This window comes from Cutaneotrichosporon cavernicola, assembly GCF_030864355.1.
Source record: "Cutaneotrichosporon cavernicola HIS019 DNA, chromosome: 3".
In the NCBI taxonomy this organism is placed as follows: domain Eukaryota; kingdom Fungi; phylum Basidiomycota; class Tremellomycetes; order Trichosporonales; family Trichosporonaceae; genus Cutaneotrichosporon; species Cutaneotrichosporon cavernicola.
In genome coordinates this window covers 1,461,918-1,480,403 of record NC_083395.1, presented here as the reverse complement: position 1 = coordinate 1,480,403, position 18,486 = coordinate 1,461,918, and the positions used below count along the sequence as shown (strand labels likewise).

The 18,486-nt window shown below is 59.0% G+C and overlaps 5 protein-coding genes across 5 annotated transcripts; 3 read left to right on the top strand and 2 right to left on the bottom strand.

Annotated features, from left to right (window-relative positions):
* Positions 1-198: 198 nt before the first annotated feature.
* Positions 199-1,905, top strand: ARH1 (uncharacterized protein; the record flags this gene model as incomplete). Its single annotated transcript, XM_060599006.1, has 2 exons — positions 199-456; positions 619-1,905. 2 exons carry the CDS (start codon positions 199-201, stop codon positions 1,903-1,905), a joined length of 1,545 nt encoding a protein of 514 aa, XP_060455743.1.
* Positions 1,906-2,363: 458 nt separating this feature from the next.
* On the bottom strand, positions 2,364-3,608 carry CcaverHIS019_0305470 (uncharacterized protein; the record flags this gene model as incomplete). The annotated part of the gene is made up of 5 exons (XM_060599005.1): positions 2,364-3,109; positions 3,150-3,220; positions 3,262-3,326; positions 3,362-3,476; positions 3,523-3,608. 5 exons carry the CDS (start codon positions 3,606-3,608, stop codon positions 2,364-2,366), a joined length of 1,083 nt encoding a protein of 360 aa, XP_060455742.1.
* Positions 3,609-4,861: 1,253 nt separating this feature from the next.
* On the top strand, positions 4,862-7,450 carry CcaverHIS019_0305460 (uncharacterized protein; the record flags this gene model as incomplete). Its single annotated transcript, XM_060599004.1, has 8 exons — positions 4,862-5,332; positions 5,367-5,879; positions 5,912-6,069; positions 6,105-6,295; positions 6,446-6,610; positions 6,641-6,846; positions 6,882-7,256; positions 7,292-7,450. 8 exons carry the CDS (start codon positions 4,862-4,864, stop codon positions 7,448-7,450), a joined length of 2,238 nt encoding a protein of 745 aa, XP_060455741.1.
* A 397-nt stretch (positions 7,451-7,847) lies between these two features.
* Positions 7,848-10,094, top strand: CcaverHIS019_0305450 (uncharacterized protein; the record flags this gene model as incomplete). Its single annotated transcript, XM_060599003.1, has 5 exons — positions 7,848-8,151; positions 8,187-8,491; positions 8,530-8,861; positions 8,902-9,964; positions 9,999-10,094. The coding sequence occupies 5 exons, from the start codon at positions 7,848-7,850 to the stop codon at positions 10,092-10,094; spliced, it is 2,100 nt and encodes a 699-aa protein (XP_060455740.1).
* A 572-nt stretch (positions 10,095-10,666) lies between these two features.
* Positions 10,667-18,367, bottom strand: STE23 (uncharacterized protein; the record flags this gene model as incomplete). Its single annotated transcript, XM_060599002.1, has 14 exons — positions 10,667-12,786; positions 12,823-13,078; positions 13,154-13,717; positions 13,751-13,781; positions 13,817-14,119; positions 14,505-14,562; positions 15,149-15,405; positions 15,459-15,496; positions 15,536-15,658; positions 15,702-16,365; positions 16,402-16,569; positions 16,611-16,943; positions 16,980-17,329; positions 17,438-18,367. 14 exons carry the CDS (start codon positions 18,365-18,367, stop codon positions 10,667-10,669), a joined length of 6,195 nt encoding a protein of 2,064 aa, XP_060455739.1.
* Positions 18,368-18,486: the final 119 nt, after the last annotated feature.

Here is an 18,486-nt window from a genome sequence, read left to right as displayed (position 1 = left end):
GTAACTGTGTATCTTACATCATGCATGATGTGCCATGTTTAACTGATCAAGTCCGAGGTTTCAGGCCCGTATGAATCTGTCTGGCATGATCTCAAAAGCCTCCCAAGCTGTGAAATGATAGGTATGGATGGAGGGACTGGATGGAGGGACTGGAACGAGATTTCGGACCTCCACCTATTTCGTCACCACCACATCACAATGTTCCGTCTCTCGCGAGCAACATTGCGCGCACGCCATCCATTGCGTGCGTACTACACGACAGCGCCCGGTGCGCCGCTCAAGGTGGCTGTAATCGGCGCCGGCCCGTCGGGATTCTACGCGGCCAGCCGCATCCTCCAGCTCCTTCCGGCTTCGAGCGATTTGGGCTCTCGCGTCAAAGTGGATATGTATGAGCGCCTGCCAACGCCGTATGGACTTGTGCGCTACGGTGTGGCTCCAGATCACCCCGAGGTTAAGGTGAGTCGGAGACGGGCATGCGCTTCGGAGGAGATATCACAGAGGTGGGGGGGCCAACGTCACCTTCCTTCCACCTGCTCCTGACTCGCACTCTGCTTCACCCAAGCCTCCGCCGCACACGTTCTATCAGCTGTCAACTTGTGAGGATGTAGCTGACCCAAGAACTGCCAGCACAAGTTTGACGAGCTGGCCAGTGACTCGCGTTTCAACTTCTTCGGCAATGTGTCGGTGGGCACCGAGCCGCCGTCGCTCTCTCGCGACCGCCTCTCATCCTACGCTTACCCGCATGCGCTGCATATCCCCCTCCCCGACGTTGCGGCGCACTACAACGCCCTAATCTTCACATACGGAGCCTCGCTTTCCAACCCCCTAGCCTCGGTATCGGGGAGCACGTCGACCGACAGTCCGCTGGGCAACGTATACCCAGCCCTAGCATTCGTGGGGTGGTACAATGGTCATCCCGCTTTTGCAGACCTGAATCCTGACCTCTCGACTATTAAGGACGTGGATGTAGTCGGACAGGGTAATGTCGCGCTCGACGTGGCGCGTATCCTCCTCTCGCCGCTGTCTGCGCTAGACAAGTCGGATCTGCCCCAGAACATCCTGGACGCACTGGCCAAGAGTAACGTCGAGAGGGTTCGGGCGGTTGGTCGGCGTGGGCCCGCCCAAGTCGCATTCACAACCAAGGAACTACGCGAGATGGTCAAGCTCGGCGTCAACTTCTCCGGCGTCGACGCAGGCCTCATGACCCAAGCCAAGGAAATGGCTAAGGGTGACCGCCCACGAACCCGCATGCTCGGATTAATGGACACGTCAGTCGACGTACCAGGCGGCAAGACGTTTGAGCTTGCGTTCCTTCGGTCTCCCGTGGCTTTCCTTCCCGACGCCTCTAATAATGTTAGAGGCGTCGAGTGGGCGATCAACGAGTTGGTCGAGAGTGAGCGTGGTATGATTGCGCGTGCGACGGATGCTCGCGAGACGTCGGTTGCGCAAATGGTGATCGAGAGTGTCGGATACCGTTCGGAACCGATTGATGGACCGAGCGCCATTGCACCCTTTGACGAGAAGAAAGGCCGGCTGAACAATGACGGCGGGAGGGTCCTCGATAACGAGGGGCACGTTAATGGCGCGTACGCTGCTGGGTGGGTTGCACGCGGCCCGGTCGGCGTCATTGCCAGCACAATGCAGGATGCGTATGGGCTCGTCGAGGCCCTCCTCGAGGATTATGGGGAGGGGTGGCCTGACCGTCCAAAGGGCAGCCCGATCCCGGTTATGCCCGAGGCTGGAGTCCCAGAGGCTATTGAACGGGGTCTCAAGGATGGGACGGTGGTGGATATTCCGCGGTGGTTGAGGATTGATGCGGCGGAGAGGGAGCTTGGGAAGAAGACGGGGCGCGAGGAGAGGGAAAAGTTCCGCACTGTCGAGGAGATGCTCGAGGTGCTCGGGTAGATGCATCGAGTGTGATCCGCTGGAGGCGTGGAATCAGTCTGCAGTGCTGCCTCGGTCGTGTGTGCGCAGGTTGGCTCCCTCAAGGACTGTTGAGTTGGCCCCCACCACACGAGGCGTCTTCGCCGCTTGGCACGAGCATCGCCGTGCGAGTTAGTCTTCACGCATCACTCTCGTCCCTATCCACTCCTCGCCGTGCCCGGTGCGACTTGCTCGTCGTGGATGCTTGATGGTAGTCGAACGATTCTCATTGGCGCGACCCCTCGGCAGCTGTGTGAGTAGCACCGACACGGAACTGCCCACTGGCTCACACCACTCTCGGCTCTCAGCCACTCTCCTCTGCTCTGACCGCGCTCTCACCCCCCTCGCCGCTCGTGGTACAGTCATGCATCGATTGTCCATGCGGTCAATGTCGTGTGTAATGAAGGTGTGGCGTCCATAGATAACGCCCGAGTCTATAGTTAACCGCGGTAGCGCATGTTGTTGCCCTGGCCCTGCTGGTCCATGAGTAACACCTCCGAGTCGTCCGAACCCGCCTGGCTCGCCTCACGGCGAATGTTTGGAGGAAGGAGGCCATTCGAAGTCGAGAGCCCCATACTGTCCTGCTCGGTATAGAGCGAGGCGCGCGCGGCGTCGGCCGACGTGTTTACAGGTAAGGAAAGGAGGCTGTTCTTGGCGTGCGACATGCTCATGATGGACTGGCGGTACGCAATCTGCTCGTTGTAGTACTCCTGGAGCTTGACCTGGTTCTCCTCGCGCGCGCGGCGGTGGAGGAGCCACAGGCCCCCCATGACGCCAACGAGACAGATGACGATTGCGAGGCCAATCACCACGTACACCCACGTCTTGGGCTTGAGGGGCTCGTCGGCCTCACGACCACACACGCCAGACTCTCCAGATTTGGCGATGACGCAGTTGTACGACTTGCACTCCTTGTTGGCCGTGCATCCCTGGCCCTTGTCGCGCTTCTGGTTGCACAGAGCCGTCGAGCCGTCGCAGTACGTGTTCTTGCGGCAGTTGTCACGCGAGACCATGTACGAGAATGTGGTGCCGTCGTCCGCAATGCCCTCGTACCAAGTGTTGTCAAAGATGCAAGGCTGGCCAATCTCCACGTTGGCATAGTAGCACTGGAAGCCGAGGCAGATCGATCCATTGACGTTGAGGTACGACGCCAGATCCTTCTGGTTGGGTGGGGGCTGGCACTGGTCTGACACGTCAGATCATCGAGACAAAGGTGTGCAACTGACCATCGCGATCTTTCTGGCAAGGGCCGCCCAGCGGGCTCTTGGGTAGGCAACCACTTCCCTCGTCGGGGCAGCTATATGTCAGGGGGCCGCAGAGGAGCTGGGGGAGACGTACAACTCGGTCTCTTTGCAGAGGGAAGGGAGCTGGTCGTACGGTGTACCATAGTAGCCGTAGGGGTACTGTCGCGTCAGTGGCGCCGTGCAAAGGACCTTACAATGTCGCGACGACATCCGCGCTTGAGGCAAGTGTTGTCTGGCCCGCAATACGTCTGGGGGTCACAGTCGCTAAGGAAGTTGTAGGTGCCCTGGTCGAGGCGGTTGCGGGACGGGCTGAGCGTTAGCTGGTGATGGAGCAAGGGCAAGAGAAAGGACGCACTCGCAGGCTTCGCCTTCGGTCATCTTGCCAGCGCGCACGCCGATAGCGGAGAGAGCGAGGAGGACGAGGGGTGCTGCGAACAGCATCGTGAGTTGAGTTGAGTTTGGTTTGTGTTGTGTGATGTGAGGTGTGAGGTGGAGAGAGTTGGATGCAAGGACAAGTTTGTGGTTTGGGAGGTATACGTGCTGTGAGGGAAGGATTCACAAGGGCCCTTGGGCTGCGAGCTGTGAAGCAAAAGGGAGGTCTGCGAGATCGGCACAAGAGTCCCTGAATCTCAGATCTCCCTTACATTGCCTTTATGCCTTTCAAACAGGTCAAAAGTAAGGGTTATTAGGAGGACCCAAGCAACCACCTCCAATCCAACGAATGAGGCGGAATCAAATTGAACACTGGGGTGCACGCAAAATAGTACTAATACCCCAGGGTAGACTTGAAACCCTCAACATGCCAGGAACTCGTGGAAGAGCGCGACTTTCGTGACGTTGCGTTGTGAACGCAACAACAACCCCCCGCCGCCTCCATCTCCCATGACCACTTGGTGTATACTTGTATCCGCATGTGCGTTGACGTACAGTATCGCGCATGCCGTCCAACTCTTACTCGGTACTGGAAACAACCTTTCAGATAGTTTGGAACCTTCTAATTCCCCTTTGCCGGCTTAGCTTGGGTGCCCCCCCTGAAGATGCTAATAACTTGTATCAATGATATTTGTATTTCGTATTAGAGGTAAATTGACCATTTGGACCAGCAATTGGTCAACCTCCACCTCTGTTTCGGGTTGGGAAAATGTCTACATCGACATGCCCTTGAATATTCGTTGATTGTTGATTCCGTTTACTTAGCACTCGCGAGGAACCGCGTGTAGATGAACAAGTTCCTTCCCCACGGTTCATGCGGTTCTCCGGTCCCTCCGCGACTCACGACAAACGGCTCTACATACCAATAAGCCAATACAGTATGCCACCAATATCCCCGCAGGCCTCCACAACCACAAGCACACAAGGCCACTTGTAGCAGGCTGGGCGAGTAGCAAACGCGGCCTTGTTGCTCCGAAACATTTCCACCTCAGGCAAACCCCAGGCAGGCAGGCAACCCCCAGGCAACCCACACCCGCCACTGCAAAGCACATTGCCCCTCCCACCCCTCCCACCACCATCCACGCAGTCTTCCCCACCATCAACACCTCACCTCTCAAACCCACTGCATAGAAAACTCAATCCCATCCACCAACAACCACCCCTGTTCACATAACCTCTCCCCATCCAAGTTCAGAGACACCCATTCTACTCCCCACCCGGGCCTCCTCCATGCATAGGACTGGCCCAGGGCCTCTGTAACGATGCTTTCCTCCTTACTCAACAAGGACCCATCACCTCCGCGAGTCATTCCACCTTCCCCCGCAGCATCCCCCTCGGCGACTTCAAATCGCGGTCCACCCTCGGTTCATCGATCACCCTTCAACTCTCTCTCACCAACAAAGCGGCCGCACTCCCCATCAGACCATGACCCAGGTCGGTCCAACCCGAACACGCCATCGCGCAATGCGATCAGCAACCTCGTCAACGCATCTGACGAATCACCCCGCACTGGCTCGCGCATCGCGTCACGCGCGGTGACTCCCTCCGCTGTCGACACGGTGGACGAACCCGACGCTGCGATGGCGATTGACGAACGGCTCGAGGACGACGGGGCCGGTTCTGGCGAGCCAATCGAGGTGGATGACGACGACGATGATGATGACGACGAAGACGACGATGAGGACGATGACAGCGAGGATGATGATGATGACGACGACGATGACGACGACGACGTGAGTGCATTCAACGGATGTAGCTGAAGCGTAGGACATTATCGCGCTCGACGGCCCAGACGGAGCCGATATCAACCTCGGTGACGCCGTCAAGAAGGAGCCTGATGACTCCACTGCCAACGGTCAAGCCAAGCCCGATGGCGAGACCAAGGACGAGAAGCCGAAGAAGAAGAAGCGCAAGCGCTCGCCGTCCGAGGACCTTGCGCCGCCTCCGCCGCCCATGCCGACTATCCGCCTCGAGGTCCAGTTGCCAGATGAAGGCATGCTCGAGTGGAACTTTCTACAGGAGGCCGCAAAGGCCGGATACGAGCTGCAGGACGCCAATGGCGTACCGTATGTCGTTGTCGAGGACATGATCGCCCAGGAGAACGGCGAGGGACCACCTGACGGTGCTCCCGAAGGCATCGAGGGGGAGAACGGCGAAGGGCCGCGTCCTGACCCGTTCGGACCTTCTGGCTTTGGCGATGAGGCCAGAGACGCCGAGGCTATTGCTGCACGGCTCGAGGCCAAGTGGGCCAACTATGGCAAGACGGGCAAGAAGAAGAAGGTGAGTCCTGCTCGTGACAGGGCTGACGACAGCCGACCAAGTCAGGCCGCCGCGCGCCACGTGAGCTGTACGACTTGAACGACGAATTTATCGACGACTCGGACGTCTACATCGACCTCCCGACGCACGTCGCGCGTCCGAAGAAGGAGGGATTCTTTGTCCACCAGGGCCCGCTTGAGCTCTTGGAGGAGTGAGTGTCGTTGGGAACGTTGCTGACCCAACCAGAGAAGGCGGAGGACCGAAACGGCCCAAGCCTGTGCGCCGGGGAGTTAAGACTCCGCGAGAGGCGCGCCCAAGTCTCTCAGCCGCCCTCCGGGAGAAGTTCAAGCCCAAGAGCGACGCAAGGTCGAACAGACAGGAAGTCATTGTCATCGACGACGACGACGGCCCATCTCAACCAAGGCCCGTTCGCTATCGTGAGTTGACTTTACTGTTGCTCTTGTCGAGCATCACAGCCGAGCTGGACTCTTGATGCACCGGCGATTCACTCGCGCGACCGGCGCGACGCACCTCGGGCCCAGCCTTTGCTCTCTACCTGTTCAGCGTTCGTTGCTCACACCACCCAGGCGCGATGTCCCCCTCACCTGAAGGAGGGGACCCTACCGAAGGACTCATCGACCGCTCGCTATTCAGGAATGCTCCGAAAGAGGAGAAATATCTGCCTCCTTACGACTCCTTCCCAGGGGAAGTGGCGCACGAATTGCGTCAGTTGCGCTACGCGAGCACAATGCGTAAGTGAACTCTGGTCCTGACGCTGACAGAAGACGGTTGGGATCCCAACAACAAGGGCAAGTTCCCCGAGCATCTCAAGGCGCTGCTTCAGCACGCTGGCGAGGCCGCATTCCATCACGACCTGCTCTGCGTCGTCGACAAGGAGCCGACCGACACGCGCTATGAAGCGTTCAAGGAGAAGGCGTTCGTGTTGGCGCTCTGTGGGATGTTGCCATACAACAAGTTGACTCTTGGCGTGAGTTTCGCTAGTGTTATTCAATCTGACAACAGAAACTCGTGCTCAAGTTGTGCTACCATGAGTACTGGAAATGGCTGCAGGCGTGTGAGGAGGAAGGCCTGATGCAATGGAAGGAGCTCCTTGAGCCGCATCTTGACGAGATGCAGGATGACTGGGCGAGGCAACAGCGCGAGTACCAGGAGAAGCAGGAGCAGCAAGAGTTGATCGACGACATGGCCAGCGATAAGAAGAACGAGCTCAAAAAGATGCCCTACTTTGCACAGGACCAGGACCTCAAGGACATCTTCCGCCAGCTCGTTGAGAACACGCAGGAGATGGTCGAGATCAACAAGAAGATGGAAGAATGGGGCCAGCCGATTCAAGGCCAGTCCAGCGAGCTGAACATGCGCAAGATCCTGTACAACAAGGTGAGCTGTGGTTTCATGTATAGAGCTGACCCCAGATCATCAAGATGTACCCGGGCGACTTTATGACGTCGTTGCATCTCTCGCGCCAGTTCACCAACTACAAGCGCTCTGGGCAGGGCGCGGCCGCTGCAGCTGCATTGCGGAGGGGTGAGGAGCTGCCACCGCCGCCAGCAGCAGCACCACCGGCTGAGTAGGGGACGTGACGAGCTGTCAGGATGTGGCACCCACGTTGCTCCGTGTTGCTTTAGGGCCAAGCCAGCTTTTGTCGCACTACTGTAGTAGACTGAATGTAATGTATGTAATGTACGAGGGCAAAGAACGGTATTGAATTGGATTGGATTGGAAAGTGTAGCCTAATGGAGATGACAAGGCAAGGTTGAACTTGCTGATGGATACGGTCACATGCTGTTTGATAAACGTGGCGGCAATGACACAGTATGGTACGGCACGGTGGTACGGCGGGGGAAGGTTGGGTGGAGGAGGCCAAGTTGGGCGGGCGCGTGCCCTGCCCGTTTCACGCCATTCATGATGGTGGCAATTTGAGTCGAGCATTTGTCGTCAAGACATCATTCCTAGCAAAGCGACACCACCATGCCTCCCCGCGGCTCGCCGCGCGTGGGAGCATCCACATCGGCGTCAGCACGTACAACGGCGGGGGACGCGCTCGGACCCAGCGCGCGCCTGACTTTGCGCCCGCGTGGGCTCTCAGACAACGCGTCGAGCGACGTGTCGGCCGCGAGTTCACCCCTCACGCCAACGAGCGAGGCGAACGATGAGAAGAAGGGCAAAGCGCCGGAACGCCGCGTTTTGCCAGCCCGCATCCGGCGCGCAGCAGGCGGAGCGGAGGGGATACGCGAACTCGAGGAGATGGTCGTCGACTGGCTCGAGCGGTACGGTACGTCTCACATTGCAATAACAATCTAACAGTAGCCGACCGCAGTTCTTGCCCACCCAAGACACTGCAGATTACGCTTGCGACGTTGCCGTGCGCGCTCATCACGCCGAAACCGTACACGATCGCGATCAAGGCTAAGGCTAAGATCGAGCCCGCAGATCCCATCCCACCGCAGCGCGAGGCGGGCCCATCGCGCCCACGTATCGAGACGCCGAGCTGGGTGTTCGTGCGCGCAGGTGAGGATGACCGTGAAGAGGCGCGCGAGGAGCTTGCTGCCGCCCGCGCGCATGTCCCCCACTCGCCGGCAAAACGGCTACGCGGCGGTCTCGTCGGACACGAGGTGGGTCGTTTCATTGTTCGGAACTGGCACTGACCCAGATTGGCGAGGACACGTCGGACGCATACTACGAGAAGCAGCACCGGAAATTTGAAGTCTTTGAGCGACGACAGCGTATCCGTGAACGCGAAACACTCAGCTTTGAGCGGTACAAGATGCGTTCTCGCGTCGACCACCTCCGCGCGCTTGCCGTGCCGCAGTGGGCTGCTGTCGTTGGTGGTGTCCTCTCCCGCCCCGATGGGGGATGGGATCGGGGACGCGCAAAGTTAGCTGCAGAGGGAGCGGACTGGCTTCGCCGTCGCCTAATCCGTGAGGGACGAGAACTGCTTAATCGCTACGACCAGCTTTTGCCAAACACGGCCGAGAGTAAAAAGTGAGTTTCGCAGAGGATGAGGATGGAGATGCTGATGCAGACCCCGGTTCTTGGATCCTCCAGACTCGCCGCCGAGGCAGAAGGAGAAGAAACGCGGTCCGAGTCGCCTGCATTCCGTCAACCCCGAGACGTCGCCGCGCAAGCGCGCGCACACAACTCCCGAACCTGATCCAGATACCGACTCGAGCTTAAGTGATCCGCCGTCACCTACGCCGCCTCCAACGCCGCCACGCAAGAAGATTATCCTCCGCCTTCCCGCACGTAGCTCACTCACCCCCCAGCCGTCGCCGACGTCAAGTGGCCGCAAGCCTCCCAAGGACCGAAGCGCGCAACCGCCACCACCACCACGTATCAGGCTGCGGGCGCAGTCGGGGCTCGTGCAAACCAAGTTGACGTTTGCGCCGTTGGGTGCCCCGAGACCGCCAGATAGAACAAATCCGGGTCCGGATCGCAAGCCGGAGATTGCTCAAGTCGATCGCAAGCCTGTTGATCTTGATCGCAAGACGCAGGTTCCAGGTAACGAGAGCGCGGCTTGGCGTTCATTACCTTCACAGCACTCGCCACCAGCGCGGTGGAGAGACCCACATCTCCCAGATGCTCCTGTCCCTTCACTTGGGCCAGCGCAGATAACGCCTTGGACCGCAGCACATGACGCAGCGCGTCCAGTGGCAGCACATGCCGCGGCGACACCGGCGGCAGCACACGCAGCAACAGCACAAGCCGCTCCTCACACACCGACCCCTTTCCCGCCACACAACCTACCACCCCCACTCGCAACCCCTACCCTCCCACCCACGTCTCCTGTATCTCCCTCATTTCCCAAGCCCGTCTGGACCCCACACACTCCCGCCGCGGCTCATCCTCCTGCAGCGCCTCAGACATCCCCCCGCCCACCTGTCAACCGATGGTGGACGCCACAGGGCATTCCTCAGTCTGCGCCGCTCGCTCCGCGTCTACCACCAGACCTGACGACCCCCACCATTCCCATGTCCGTGCTGGAGAAAGCAGCGCGGAAGCGCGAGTTGGAGGTAGATAACGGCAAGAAGAAGCGTGTCCGCGCATTCGGCATGCCCGTCCCCCCCTCGGTCGAGCGCAAGTCTGAGGTACGATTGCCCCCAAAATGAGCTGACACACAAGTTTGAGCTACCGGACAACGAGTACAGGCCCATCCTGGCCAAGAGGCGTCAGTCGGAAGAGATGGATATGGAGGGCGTAGAAGAGGCCGTGGTCTAGTGGATGTATAGTATTGTTTTCGCACGTTACTTGTTTGGCACCGTGTTGCTATTTGACTTGTCTTGGAACCCATCACACAAAGTATGGGCGTTTTCATACTTGACCCTCTGGACGATGTTGGATTTCACCATTGCAGTAGCAATAGCTCGATGCCACGTGTGATCAACAAGGTTGTGCGGGACGCGGTGAGGGATTATGCCAGTTGGATTATCAGAACGTGGTTCAAATTAGGGAGTGAACTACGCTGTGGCTGGTGCGAGTCTCGTTTGGTGGACTGAAACACGGCTTCCAGGTGAATTTACGTCCCCAGCGCTGTTCAGAATGCAAGGTTTGAAGAGGAGGAGGAGAGGAGAGGAGGATTGACCAGTCCTATCCACGGCGCTGTTCAGCTCTTTTGACAAAGGAAGCTAAGCTGCTCTCACGCCGCTGCTCCCAGCTCAGAAGCATGCTGCGCATATCGCCCACAGACCTCGAATGCACTCGCATTACATGCTCCACACGCATTCACACCACGCGCACTGTCAATGAACGGTCATACCCAATACTACAAACTATAAGTGTAGCTCTCTATTCTAGAGCTTGGACACGGCGAGCGGCTCGAGCGGCACAGCAGCCTTGTTGGGCGTCATGAGCGCCTTGAATTGGTGCACGTCGCTGATGTAGACGTTCCCTGCCGAGAGCTGGGGCTCAGCCTCCTCGGTACCGCTGACACTACCGGTGCCGTTGGGCTGGGCAGCGAGCGCGACAATCAGGCCGTCGAGCTCAGTCTTGGCCTCCTCCGACACGTTGGCAGCCTCTACAGCCTTGTTCGCAAAGGTCTGCAGCTCCTCGGGCGCAGGCTTGGTCGCCAGGAGGGCGCCAACCGCTGCCTGGTCGACAGTCACTCCGTGCTTGCCAAACGCGGCGAGGAGAGCCTGCGCGGCAGCGGGATCGAGGGTGGCCTTCGAACCAGGCTTGACCTGGCTGCGGAGGTGCACCGACAGCTTGCTGCGGGTAGACGAAGATGGGTCGATTGCCGACAGGTACATGTCGAGCACGTCCTGCTTGGTCGTCTTGCGTAGCTGAGCAATGTCCGTGGCCCTCTTGCCAAACTCGTAGTACTTGTCGGTGATGCGCGACCAGAACCTCCGGCTCTCCTCGCCCAGATTCTTGGGCTGCTCCTCCTTCTTGTGGATGAGCGCCTGGCGGTGGCGGTCAAACTCTTCGTCGCTCATGTTCGTGATGGTGTCCTTGATGGACGTGAGGAACGACTCGATGCGCGTCTCGACATAGACCGGGTCGCGCTCCGACTGGACGATTACCCGCAATCCGGTGCTAGTCGCCTGCGCCATGGTGATGTAACCAAGCTGCTCCTTGGTGCGGAGTTGGTTGAACGCGGGCTCCTGGACAATCTGACCTAGCAGCATGAGGCGCGCACGCGCGACCGGGTTAGTAACCTCGCCAGTGTACAGACAGTACACGACGCAGTTGTTGGGTTCGGCAGGGTTCTTAACCGGCAGCTCCCACACACTCAGCGATTTCTCCGGGAGAAGCAGGGTACGACGGTCGTTGTGCTCGGCGGGTGCGAGAGCGCGAGCAGAGATGATACGCTCCAGAGTGTCCTGCAAACTCTTGGCATTCTCCGCAGAGAGGTTGCCATGCACGAGCGTCTCGAGGTACAATCTCTGGAAGACCTCGCGGCTGAACGCCTGGACGTCGTCAGCCGAAATGTGATCGAGCTCCTTGAGCTTCTCTTCGGGAGACCACACGCGCTGCGCCGTCACGTAGGTCGACCAGTAGTGCGCGACCTGGTAGGGCTCGGCGAGAGGGAAGTTGGACCACTGCATCTTGGCCTGGTAGACGAGCTTGTCAAAGCGGTTAGGGTCGACCGTGAAGTTCATGAGCTTGGTCAACATGGTCTCAGTGAGCAAGGGGAGCTTGTCGCTGAAGCCGCCAATGAGGACACCCATCGAGTCGCCCGAGTACCACAGGTGGAACGACAGCTCGGCGAGCTCGGCGTCGTAGATGTCCTCGGTGATCGAGTCTGTGAACGCGTCGCAGAGGAGACGGGTGAGGACCGCTGTACGAGGCGTGGCCTCCATCAGAGGGCTGCGAAGTTCCAAGTGGACGTTGGTCTTCGGCAGCCAGAAGCGGTCGTCGTGCTTGTGCCAGAGACGCGAGAGTTCGTTGTCGCGGAGGAGCTCGGGCCGAATGGTAGGCTTCTCCACGTTGCGCTTCTCGACGCTGAGGTCCTCAGGAATGAAGCGGTTAGGGTCCGGGAGGTGGAGAGCGGGAATGGGCTCGCCAGTGGTTGCCTCAGCGAGGAACGCTTCGGTTAAGCGCTCGCGGTGGTACTCAGTGCCGTAAACGGCCTCCTTCAAGTCGTAGGTGGCCGGCACGTCCTTGGGCAGCTCCTTGCTGAGGATGCTGACTGTACATTGGCGGGGGTCAAGCAACTGGAACGCCTCGGTCATTAATTCGGCGTCCCACTCGCCGAGCAGCCAGTTGGAGCTAACAATCTGGTCGCGTTCGACGGGCTGCTGCATCCAGCCGGCCAGCAGGGTGACATAGTCGCGGGTCTCGCCACGGTCAGCGTACTTGAACGAGATGTTGGCAAGCTGGCTGATCTCCTTGAATGCCGTCTCCGAGGGAGGCGAAGCACGCAGGAGGTCAAAGTACTTGAAGACGGCGAGGACGACATCGCGCCAGGCCTCTGGTTGTCAGTAGAAGCGACATTAATGTAACTCACCCAGGCCCTGAGGGGTCAGCTGCATGGTGACCTTGAAGAAACCGAAGCCGTTGCCATCGTGCGAGGCCCCAGCCGAGAGCTGGTTGCACCAGCCCTGCTGCTTGAGGTAGGAGAGAAGAGACCCACGGCCCTCGTGGCCGATAAAGTGGCCCATGAAGTTGAACGGCTTAATGTGGGACAAGTGGTGAAGGTCGGGGACAGGAACAACAATCTCCAGCCCACGGACGTCGCGCACAGACTTGGCAAAAGTGACAAGCTGATTGTTAGCATGTCCGACGAGAAACGAGGTTCGCTCCCGTGCATGGGAACTTTAAAGAGGCAAGTGACTCACACCACGCTCCTCTGGACCGTACGGGTGATCCTCGAAAGTCACGCGAACGCCGTCAGGGCCGGTAGCCGGAGCGCCCTCGGTGCGGACGGGGACGCGGTCAAAGCGCTCGCGGACCATGCGCTCCAGAGTGTCAAGGTCCTCGCGGCCCGCGACGGCGAGCTTCATGCGTCGCGCGCAGTACTCCTTCTTCCACCACTCGATGAGCTGCTGGCGCGGGTCGCGGCCGTCAGCGCGGGGCTCCTCCCACAGCGTCTTGAGGTTGCCAGTGCCAAACTTGCCGTAGACGTGCCCGGGCTTGGACAGCGACTTTTCGAGCTGGAAGGCACGCCATCGGTCGTGCTGGATGTTCTTCTGGTGCTCCGAGTTGACAGCCTTGATCTCGCGCTCTGTGCAGTCCTCGGAGAAGAGGGGCTCGGTGAAGAAGCCCGAGAAGCGGTCAAGCGCGCCTTCAAGCGCGTCGGGCGCAACGTCAAAGTAGTAATTGGTGTTGCACATGGCAGTCCAGGCGTTGCTCTGGCCGTTGTGGGCCGAGAGATACGACGAGTATTCATTCTCGGAAGGGAACTAGAGTCAGTGGTGCCGTGAGGGAAGGTGTACAGTCTTGGTTCCCATGAACATCAGGTGCTCGCTACGTCGTCAGCAGTTTTACGTTCTCCAGCGTACCAGAAGTGGGCGCAGCCCGCGAGGTCGACAGGATCGGACAGGTGCCCGACGCCAACGTCCATCGAAGCGGCAGCCTTGTCAGACTTTGGGTCGGACACGATAATGACCTCGAGACCATTGGGAAGCGTCAAGTAGCGATGCTCGCGGTCCTCAGTCGGGGGAAGCTTGATGTCGACCTTTCCGGTCGCAGTGGGGATAGGCGGCGGAGGCGGAAAGTCGAGGGAGGGAATGGGGACGGTCATGGAAGGCGATTGCTCGGCGAGGCGCCAGAGCGGGACAGAGGGCGGAGGAAGGTCGGGCGTCCTGTAGAACCAAGCGAAGAAGAGAACCAGCGCAGCAGCAAGAGGCAGTGCGCGAGTGGGCACAGCCATTGGCAAAGATCGACCACCAGACGAGTCGAGTTGAACGTTGACGACGAGTGAGAGGTGGGAGGTGAAAGCAAAAGATTGTGAGGCAAAGTGGAAATGGAAGGCGTTGCCAGTGTTTGCGTGTATGTTTCACCAAGCGCGAATCGTGAGTTAAGGAGCCACCAAAACCATACGCCACAGAAGCACAGGAGCACAATGATGGGCCGCGACAAGGGAGAGGAAGCGGACAAGGCCGAAGGGATGGAGATCCAAGGTATCAGCGCCATGCAACGTTGCAACGGAATCTTGTGCCTCGCGGCAGGCCGGTGATAGTGACGTACCGGGAAAGGGTGGCGGCCGCGGTGCTGGCACGTCGTGAAATGAGGGACGGGGTGGTGGCTGCGACGGCGGCGGTGAGTGAGCGAGGGGTTGATGAACGGTAAAGGTAGGAAACGCGCGTCGCGGAGGAGATGAAGCGTTTGGGTTGAGAGTGGGTGTTGAGGACCAGAGTCCTTCCGTTTATACGTCCAGTGAGGGAACGGAGCATACGCAACAAGACCAAGAGTGTCGAGGACAAAAGGTTGTCTCGACTGTGGACGGGGCGGTGTGGGGAGGGGGGTTACGGGGTAGGGGGTGTGTGTGTGTTCGTAGGGCCGTATGAGACACTCTAGCCTTTGAGTAGTAGTGATTAACCGATAGTAGCAATATAAAAGCGATTCCGCTTGATTACCGGAACCAAATTAACCTAATAGGTTGGAAATGACTTGGCATTGACGCCCGGCTACCGCTCAACCGTGACCTGTGCTTCCCGGCCCAACACGCGTTCACGGCCCGCGTCTGGTTCGTTCGCTAATGTACACGCTGCTTAGATCCATCTCGCGTCTCCAAGTCAGATCCCTTGGCACAGGAATGCGCGAACGATTTACGTGCCAGCCCTCGGTATCTCGGCATCTACTACTGTACAAATACTAGTCGACCATCTTACCATCGACCACGACTCTTCCACGGTGATCGTTGTCGTACCCGTCGCCCTTCATGAATTCCATCTCGTCGAGCGTCGCCTGACGCATGCCCTCGGCTCGTCTGACTTGAATCCTGGCAATGTCATGTCGCTTTCCATACACCTTGAGCGCCTCAAGGACAATGTTGAAGTCGGCCTCGATGTCGGCTGCCCCTGCTGAATCACCGATCGCCTGAAGGCGTTTAGTCTCGCGGATGAGAATGTTACTAATAAAGAACCACCTGAACGTTAGCAGGTGGTAGTATGATAAGGATGGGACACTCAAGACACTCACACAATAGATATGAACACGTCAAAGTCCGACGCTAATCCCTGCGAGTCAGTTCAAGAGTCCCCGCGAGTTGGACGAACCTGTGGGAATAGGGCCTTGATAGTGTGTGCAAGTCGCCTCGCCACCGCCACAGCCGCCGGGTTCTCGGCTTGGTACGAGTACACGTCGAAAAGGAACATCCACGCACAACCGCGCAGGAAAGTCTGCCATTAGCTCCTGCGTAGTTTGTGACAGCAAGTGACTCACCACAGTCGACCACTCCCTTGAGGGGTTGTTGTACAGCCACGCCCCCAAGCGTCCGTCCCATTTGCCCCACGGCGTGCGGTGGTCAGGCGGGAGGTCTGCCTCGAGGCGCAGCAGCGCTGCGTGCACTTTTCCATAAGCCTTGGGCGTGCGAAGACGCGCGCATCGCATTCTACTCTTGGCAGCTGCAGCTGCCGCCATTTGCCGCATCGGCATGTTCTCCGCGGCGTAGTTTTGGTAGTTCAGGTAGTCATCAATATCGGACGAAGGGGAGACAGAGGTCATCTCGGGTATCTCGTGGCGCGGCTCGAATGTCGCGCTTCCAGTGCCCGACATGTCGGACGCAATGGAGGACGGTGTGAGATGGTCGTATACGGGCGAGTCCCTCTCGACGGGAAGGTACATGAGCTTGCTTGCACGCTCGAGCAACGCCAACGAGCGGATGTATAGAATAGTCGAGTACGCGTCCATGTCGCTTGGCATTTCTGGAGGCGGGTTGACATCGTCGTCCCCAGAGTTGAGAGTATAGTCGTCCTTGTGTGTCGTGAGACCCAGCTCGTACTCGTAAAGCGGCTTCGGGAATGGCGTGCGGACCTCGTAGTCCGGGATAGACGCTGGCTGTTGGGACCCAATTGCGCCAGTCCTGTCGACAATGTAGATGTTCCAGCTGTCGTCAGTTTACATTCCGTGAGATTCCACTAACAATGCCCAGATCCGCTCGCCCAGCTCGATCGAGTCCTTGGGTGGGAAGAGGAGCCATGCGCGCGAGCGCATCACACCCAGTAGCCGCCCGCGATTTGGGTCCGTAGGAATGCGACTTGGCTGGAACACCGAGCTCGGAATCTGGTGCAGTCCGCACGAGAACGCCAGTCTATTGTCAGCGCCATACCCCGGAAATGACCGTTGACATACCGCGCCGCTTGTCCTATCATCATCGCCGCAGCCTGGTAATACGCCTGGCTGTAGTTGTACACGGTAAGAATTGTCGCAGCGCGCGTGGCATCGAACGGGCGGTCGACAGCCTTGACGGCGTTTGTAAGCTGCGCACTGGCAATCTGGTAGAAATGGTCCTCGAGGCGCTTGAGCTTGGGAGCCGGTGAGAAGAGTGCTACGAGCGCATACATTGCGTACACAAGACATGGGTGTGGGCGTTTGGTCGGCGCCATGTCGAGCGCTGCTTTGAAGCGCGGGATATTGTAGCCCCTGCTGAGGCGCGTCTTGTTGCTGGAGAAGAACTGGTTGAGACTGTGAGTGGTCAGTGCGATCTCACAGGTAACGTACAGCTCGTCACGCGCCTGCTTGGGTAGGTCGTTCGGATCGTACCATCCACCGACCAGATCGAAATCCGTCCATTCGCGGGGCAGCGTCGACGCTCCTGGTGACTCGTCGTCCTCGGTTTCCTCGATGAAGGCACCCGACACGCGGCCTGTAATGTCCTGTGCTGCCGCCGACATGTACGCGTGGTTGTGGTTGGCCGTGAGCACTCCCGCATGAGCCACTGTGGCCTGGTTGTACTGCTGGTATGGTGAGGTAGCCGGGCCCGGTTGTGGCGGTGACAGCCGCTCGGCCTTGGCTTGAGAACCCGAAGGTCCTCCTCCCGCCGTCGACTGAGAGTATCCGAACTGTGGCTGCTGAAATTGTGGTTGTGGAAAACGCTGCGGGTGTGGTGCCGATTGCTGTGGCGGCGCTTGCTGTGGCGGCGCTTGCGAAGATGTGCTTGTTTCCCCCATTTGACTGACCATGCTCATGAACTCGGGGTCGAGCGTGTCCCAGTCAAAGTCTGTGGGACGTCGTTGCCCCGGCATTTGCGACTGGGATGGTTGGGGTTGCTGGGGCGGCCGTGTAGGCATGGGGTGGTTGGGATGGTCTGGCTGCGGACCTGGGATTGGGGGAAGGTGGACAGGCTGCAGCGGTGCGTAGGTGGGAACGGTCTGCCCGACGCGGGACGCCATTGTGCGCATCCCGGGCGCCGGCTGGAAGTTGTCGAGGACGGTAATGTCCACGGTGGACTTGTCGATCGTACCTGGTGGGAACGAGTACGCCATCGTTGACTGAGCAGGTGGGGAAGGGCCTTCGGGTCGGACAGCTGAGCCACCTGGCGGGCCAGGCGGGCCAGGCGGACCATGAGGTGGAGGAGGACCAGGCGGGCCTTGGGATTGAGTCGCATTGTATGACATATGCATGCCATTGTTCACGTCGACGACGCCCATCGGCATCGGTGGACGAACCGAGGGGTGCACCTGCGCCTGAGCATGAGCGTGGGCTGCGCGCCCGTTTGCGTCTGCAACGGCAGCATGCGCCTGGGCAAGGTGTTGTTCGAGCTCCTGGATGCGGTTCTCGAGCTTGCGGACGCGACTGACAGGCTTGCCAACATCATAAACACAATCGCGGTTGAGCTTTGTGCAGTGGTGACATGAAGGCTTTGTCGCGCTACAGCGGATGCGTCGCTTGCGACAGTACAGGCACGCGTCGCCTCGCTTGAGAGGTGGCGGGCGATCGCCAGCACCGTCTGGGCCTTCGTCGAGGTTGTAGGACGAGTAGTTGTACTCGTTAGAGTAGTAGTAGGGCGCAGAGGGTCCGATGGAAGCGCCTACATGATATGGATAACCCGAGCCAGATTGTGGAATGTCGGGCTTCTGCTCGTAGCCGTATCCCACGTCTCGCGGCATGGCGTGGTGGGTAGGGTATAATGAAGAGTGAGATGGTGAAAGGAGGGTGTAGTTGTAGTGAAGAAGAATAGAGAATAGTGTGGGGGATGGGATGAAGGGAGGAAGGGGAGGAAGGGAGG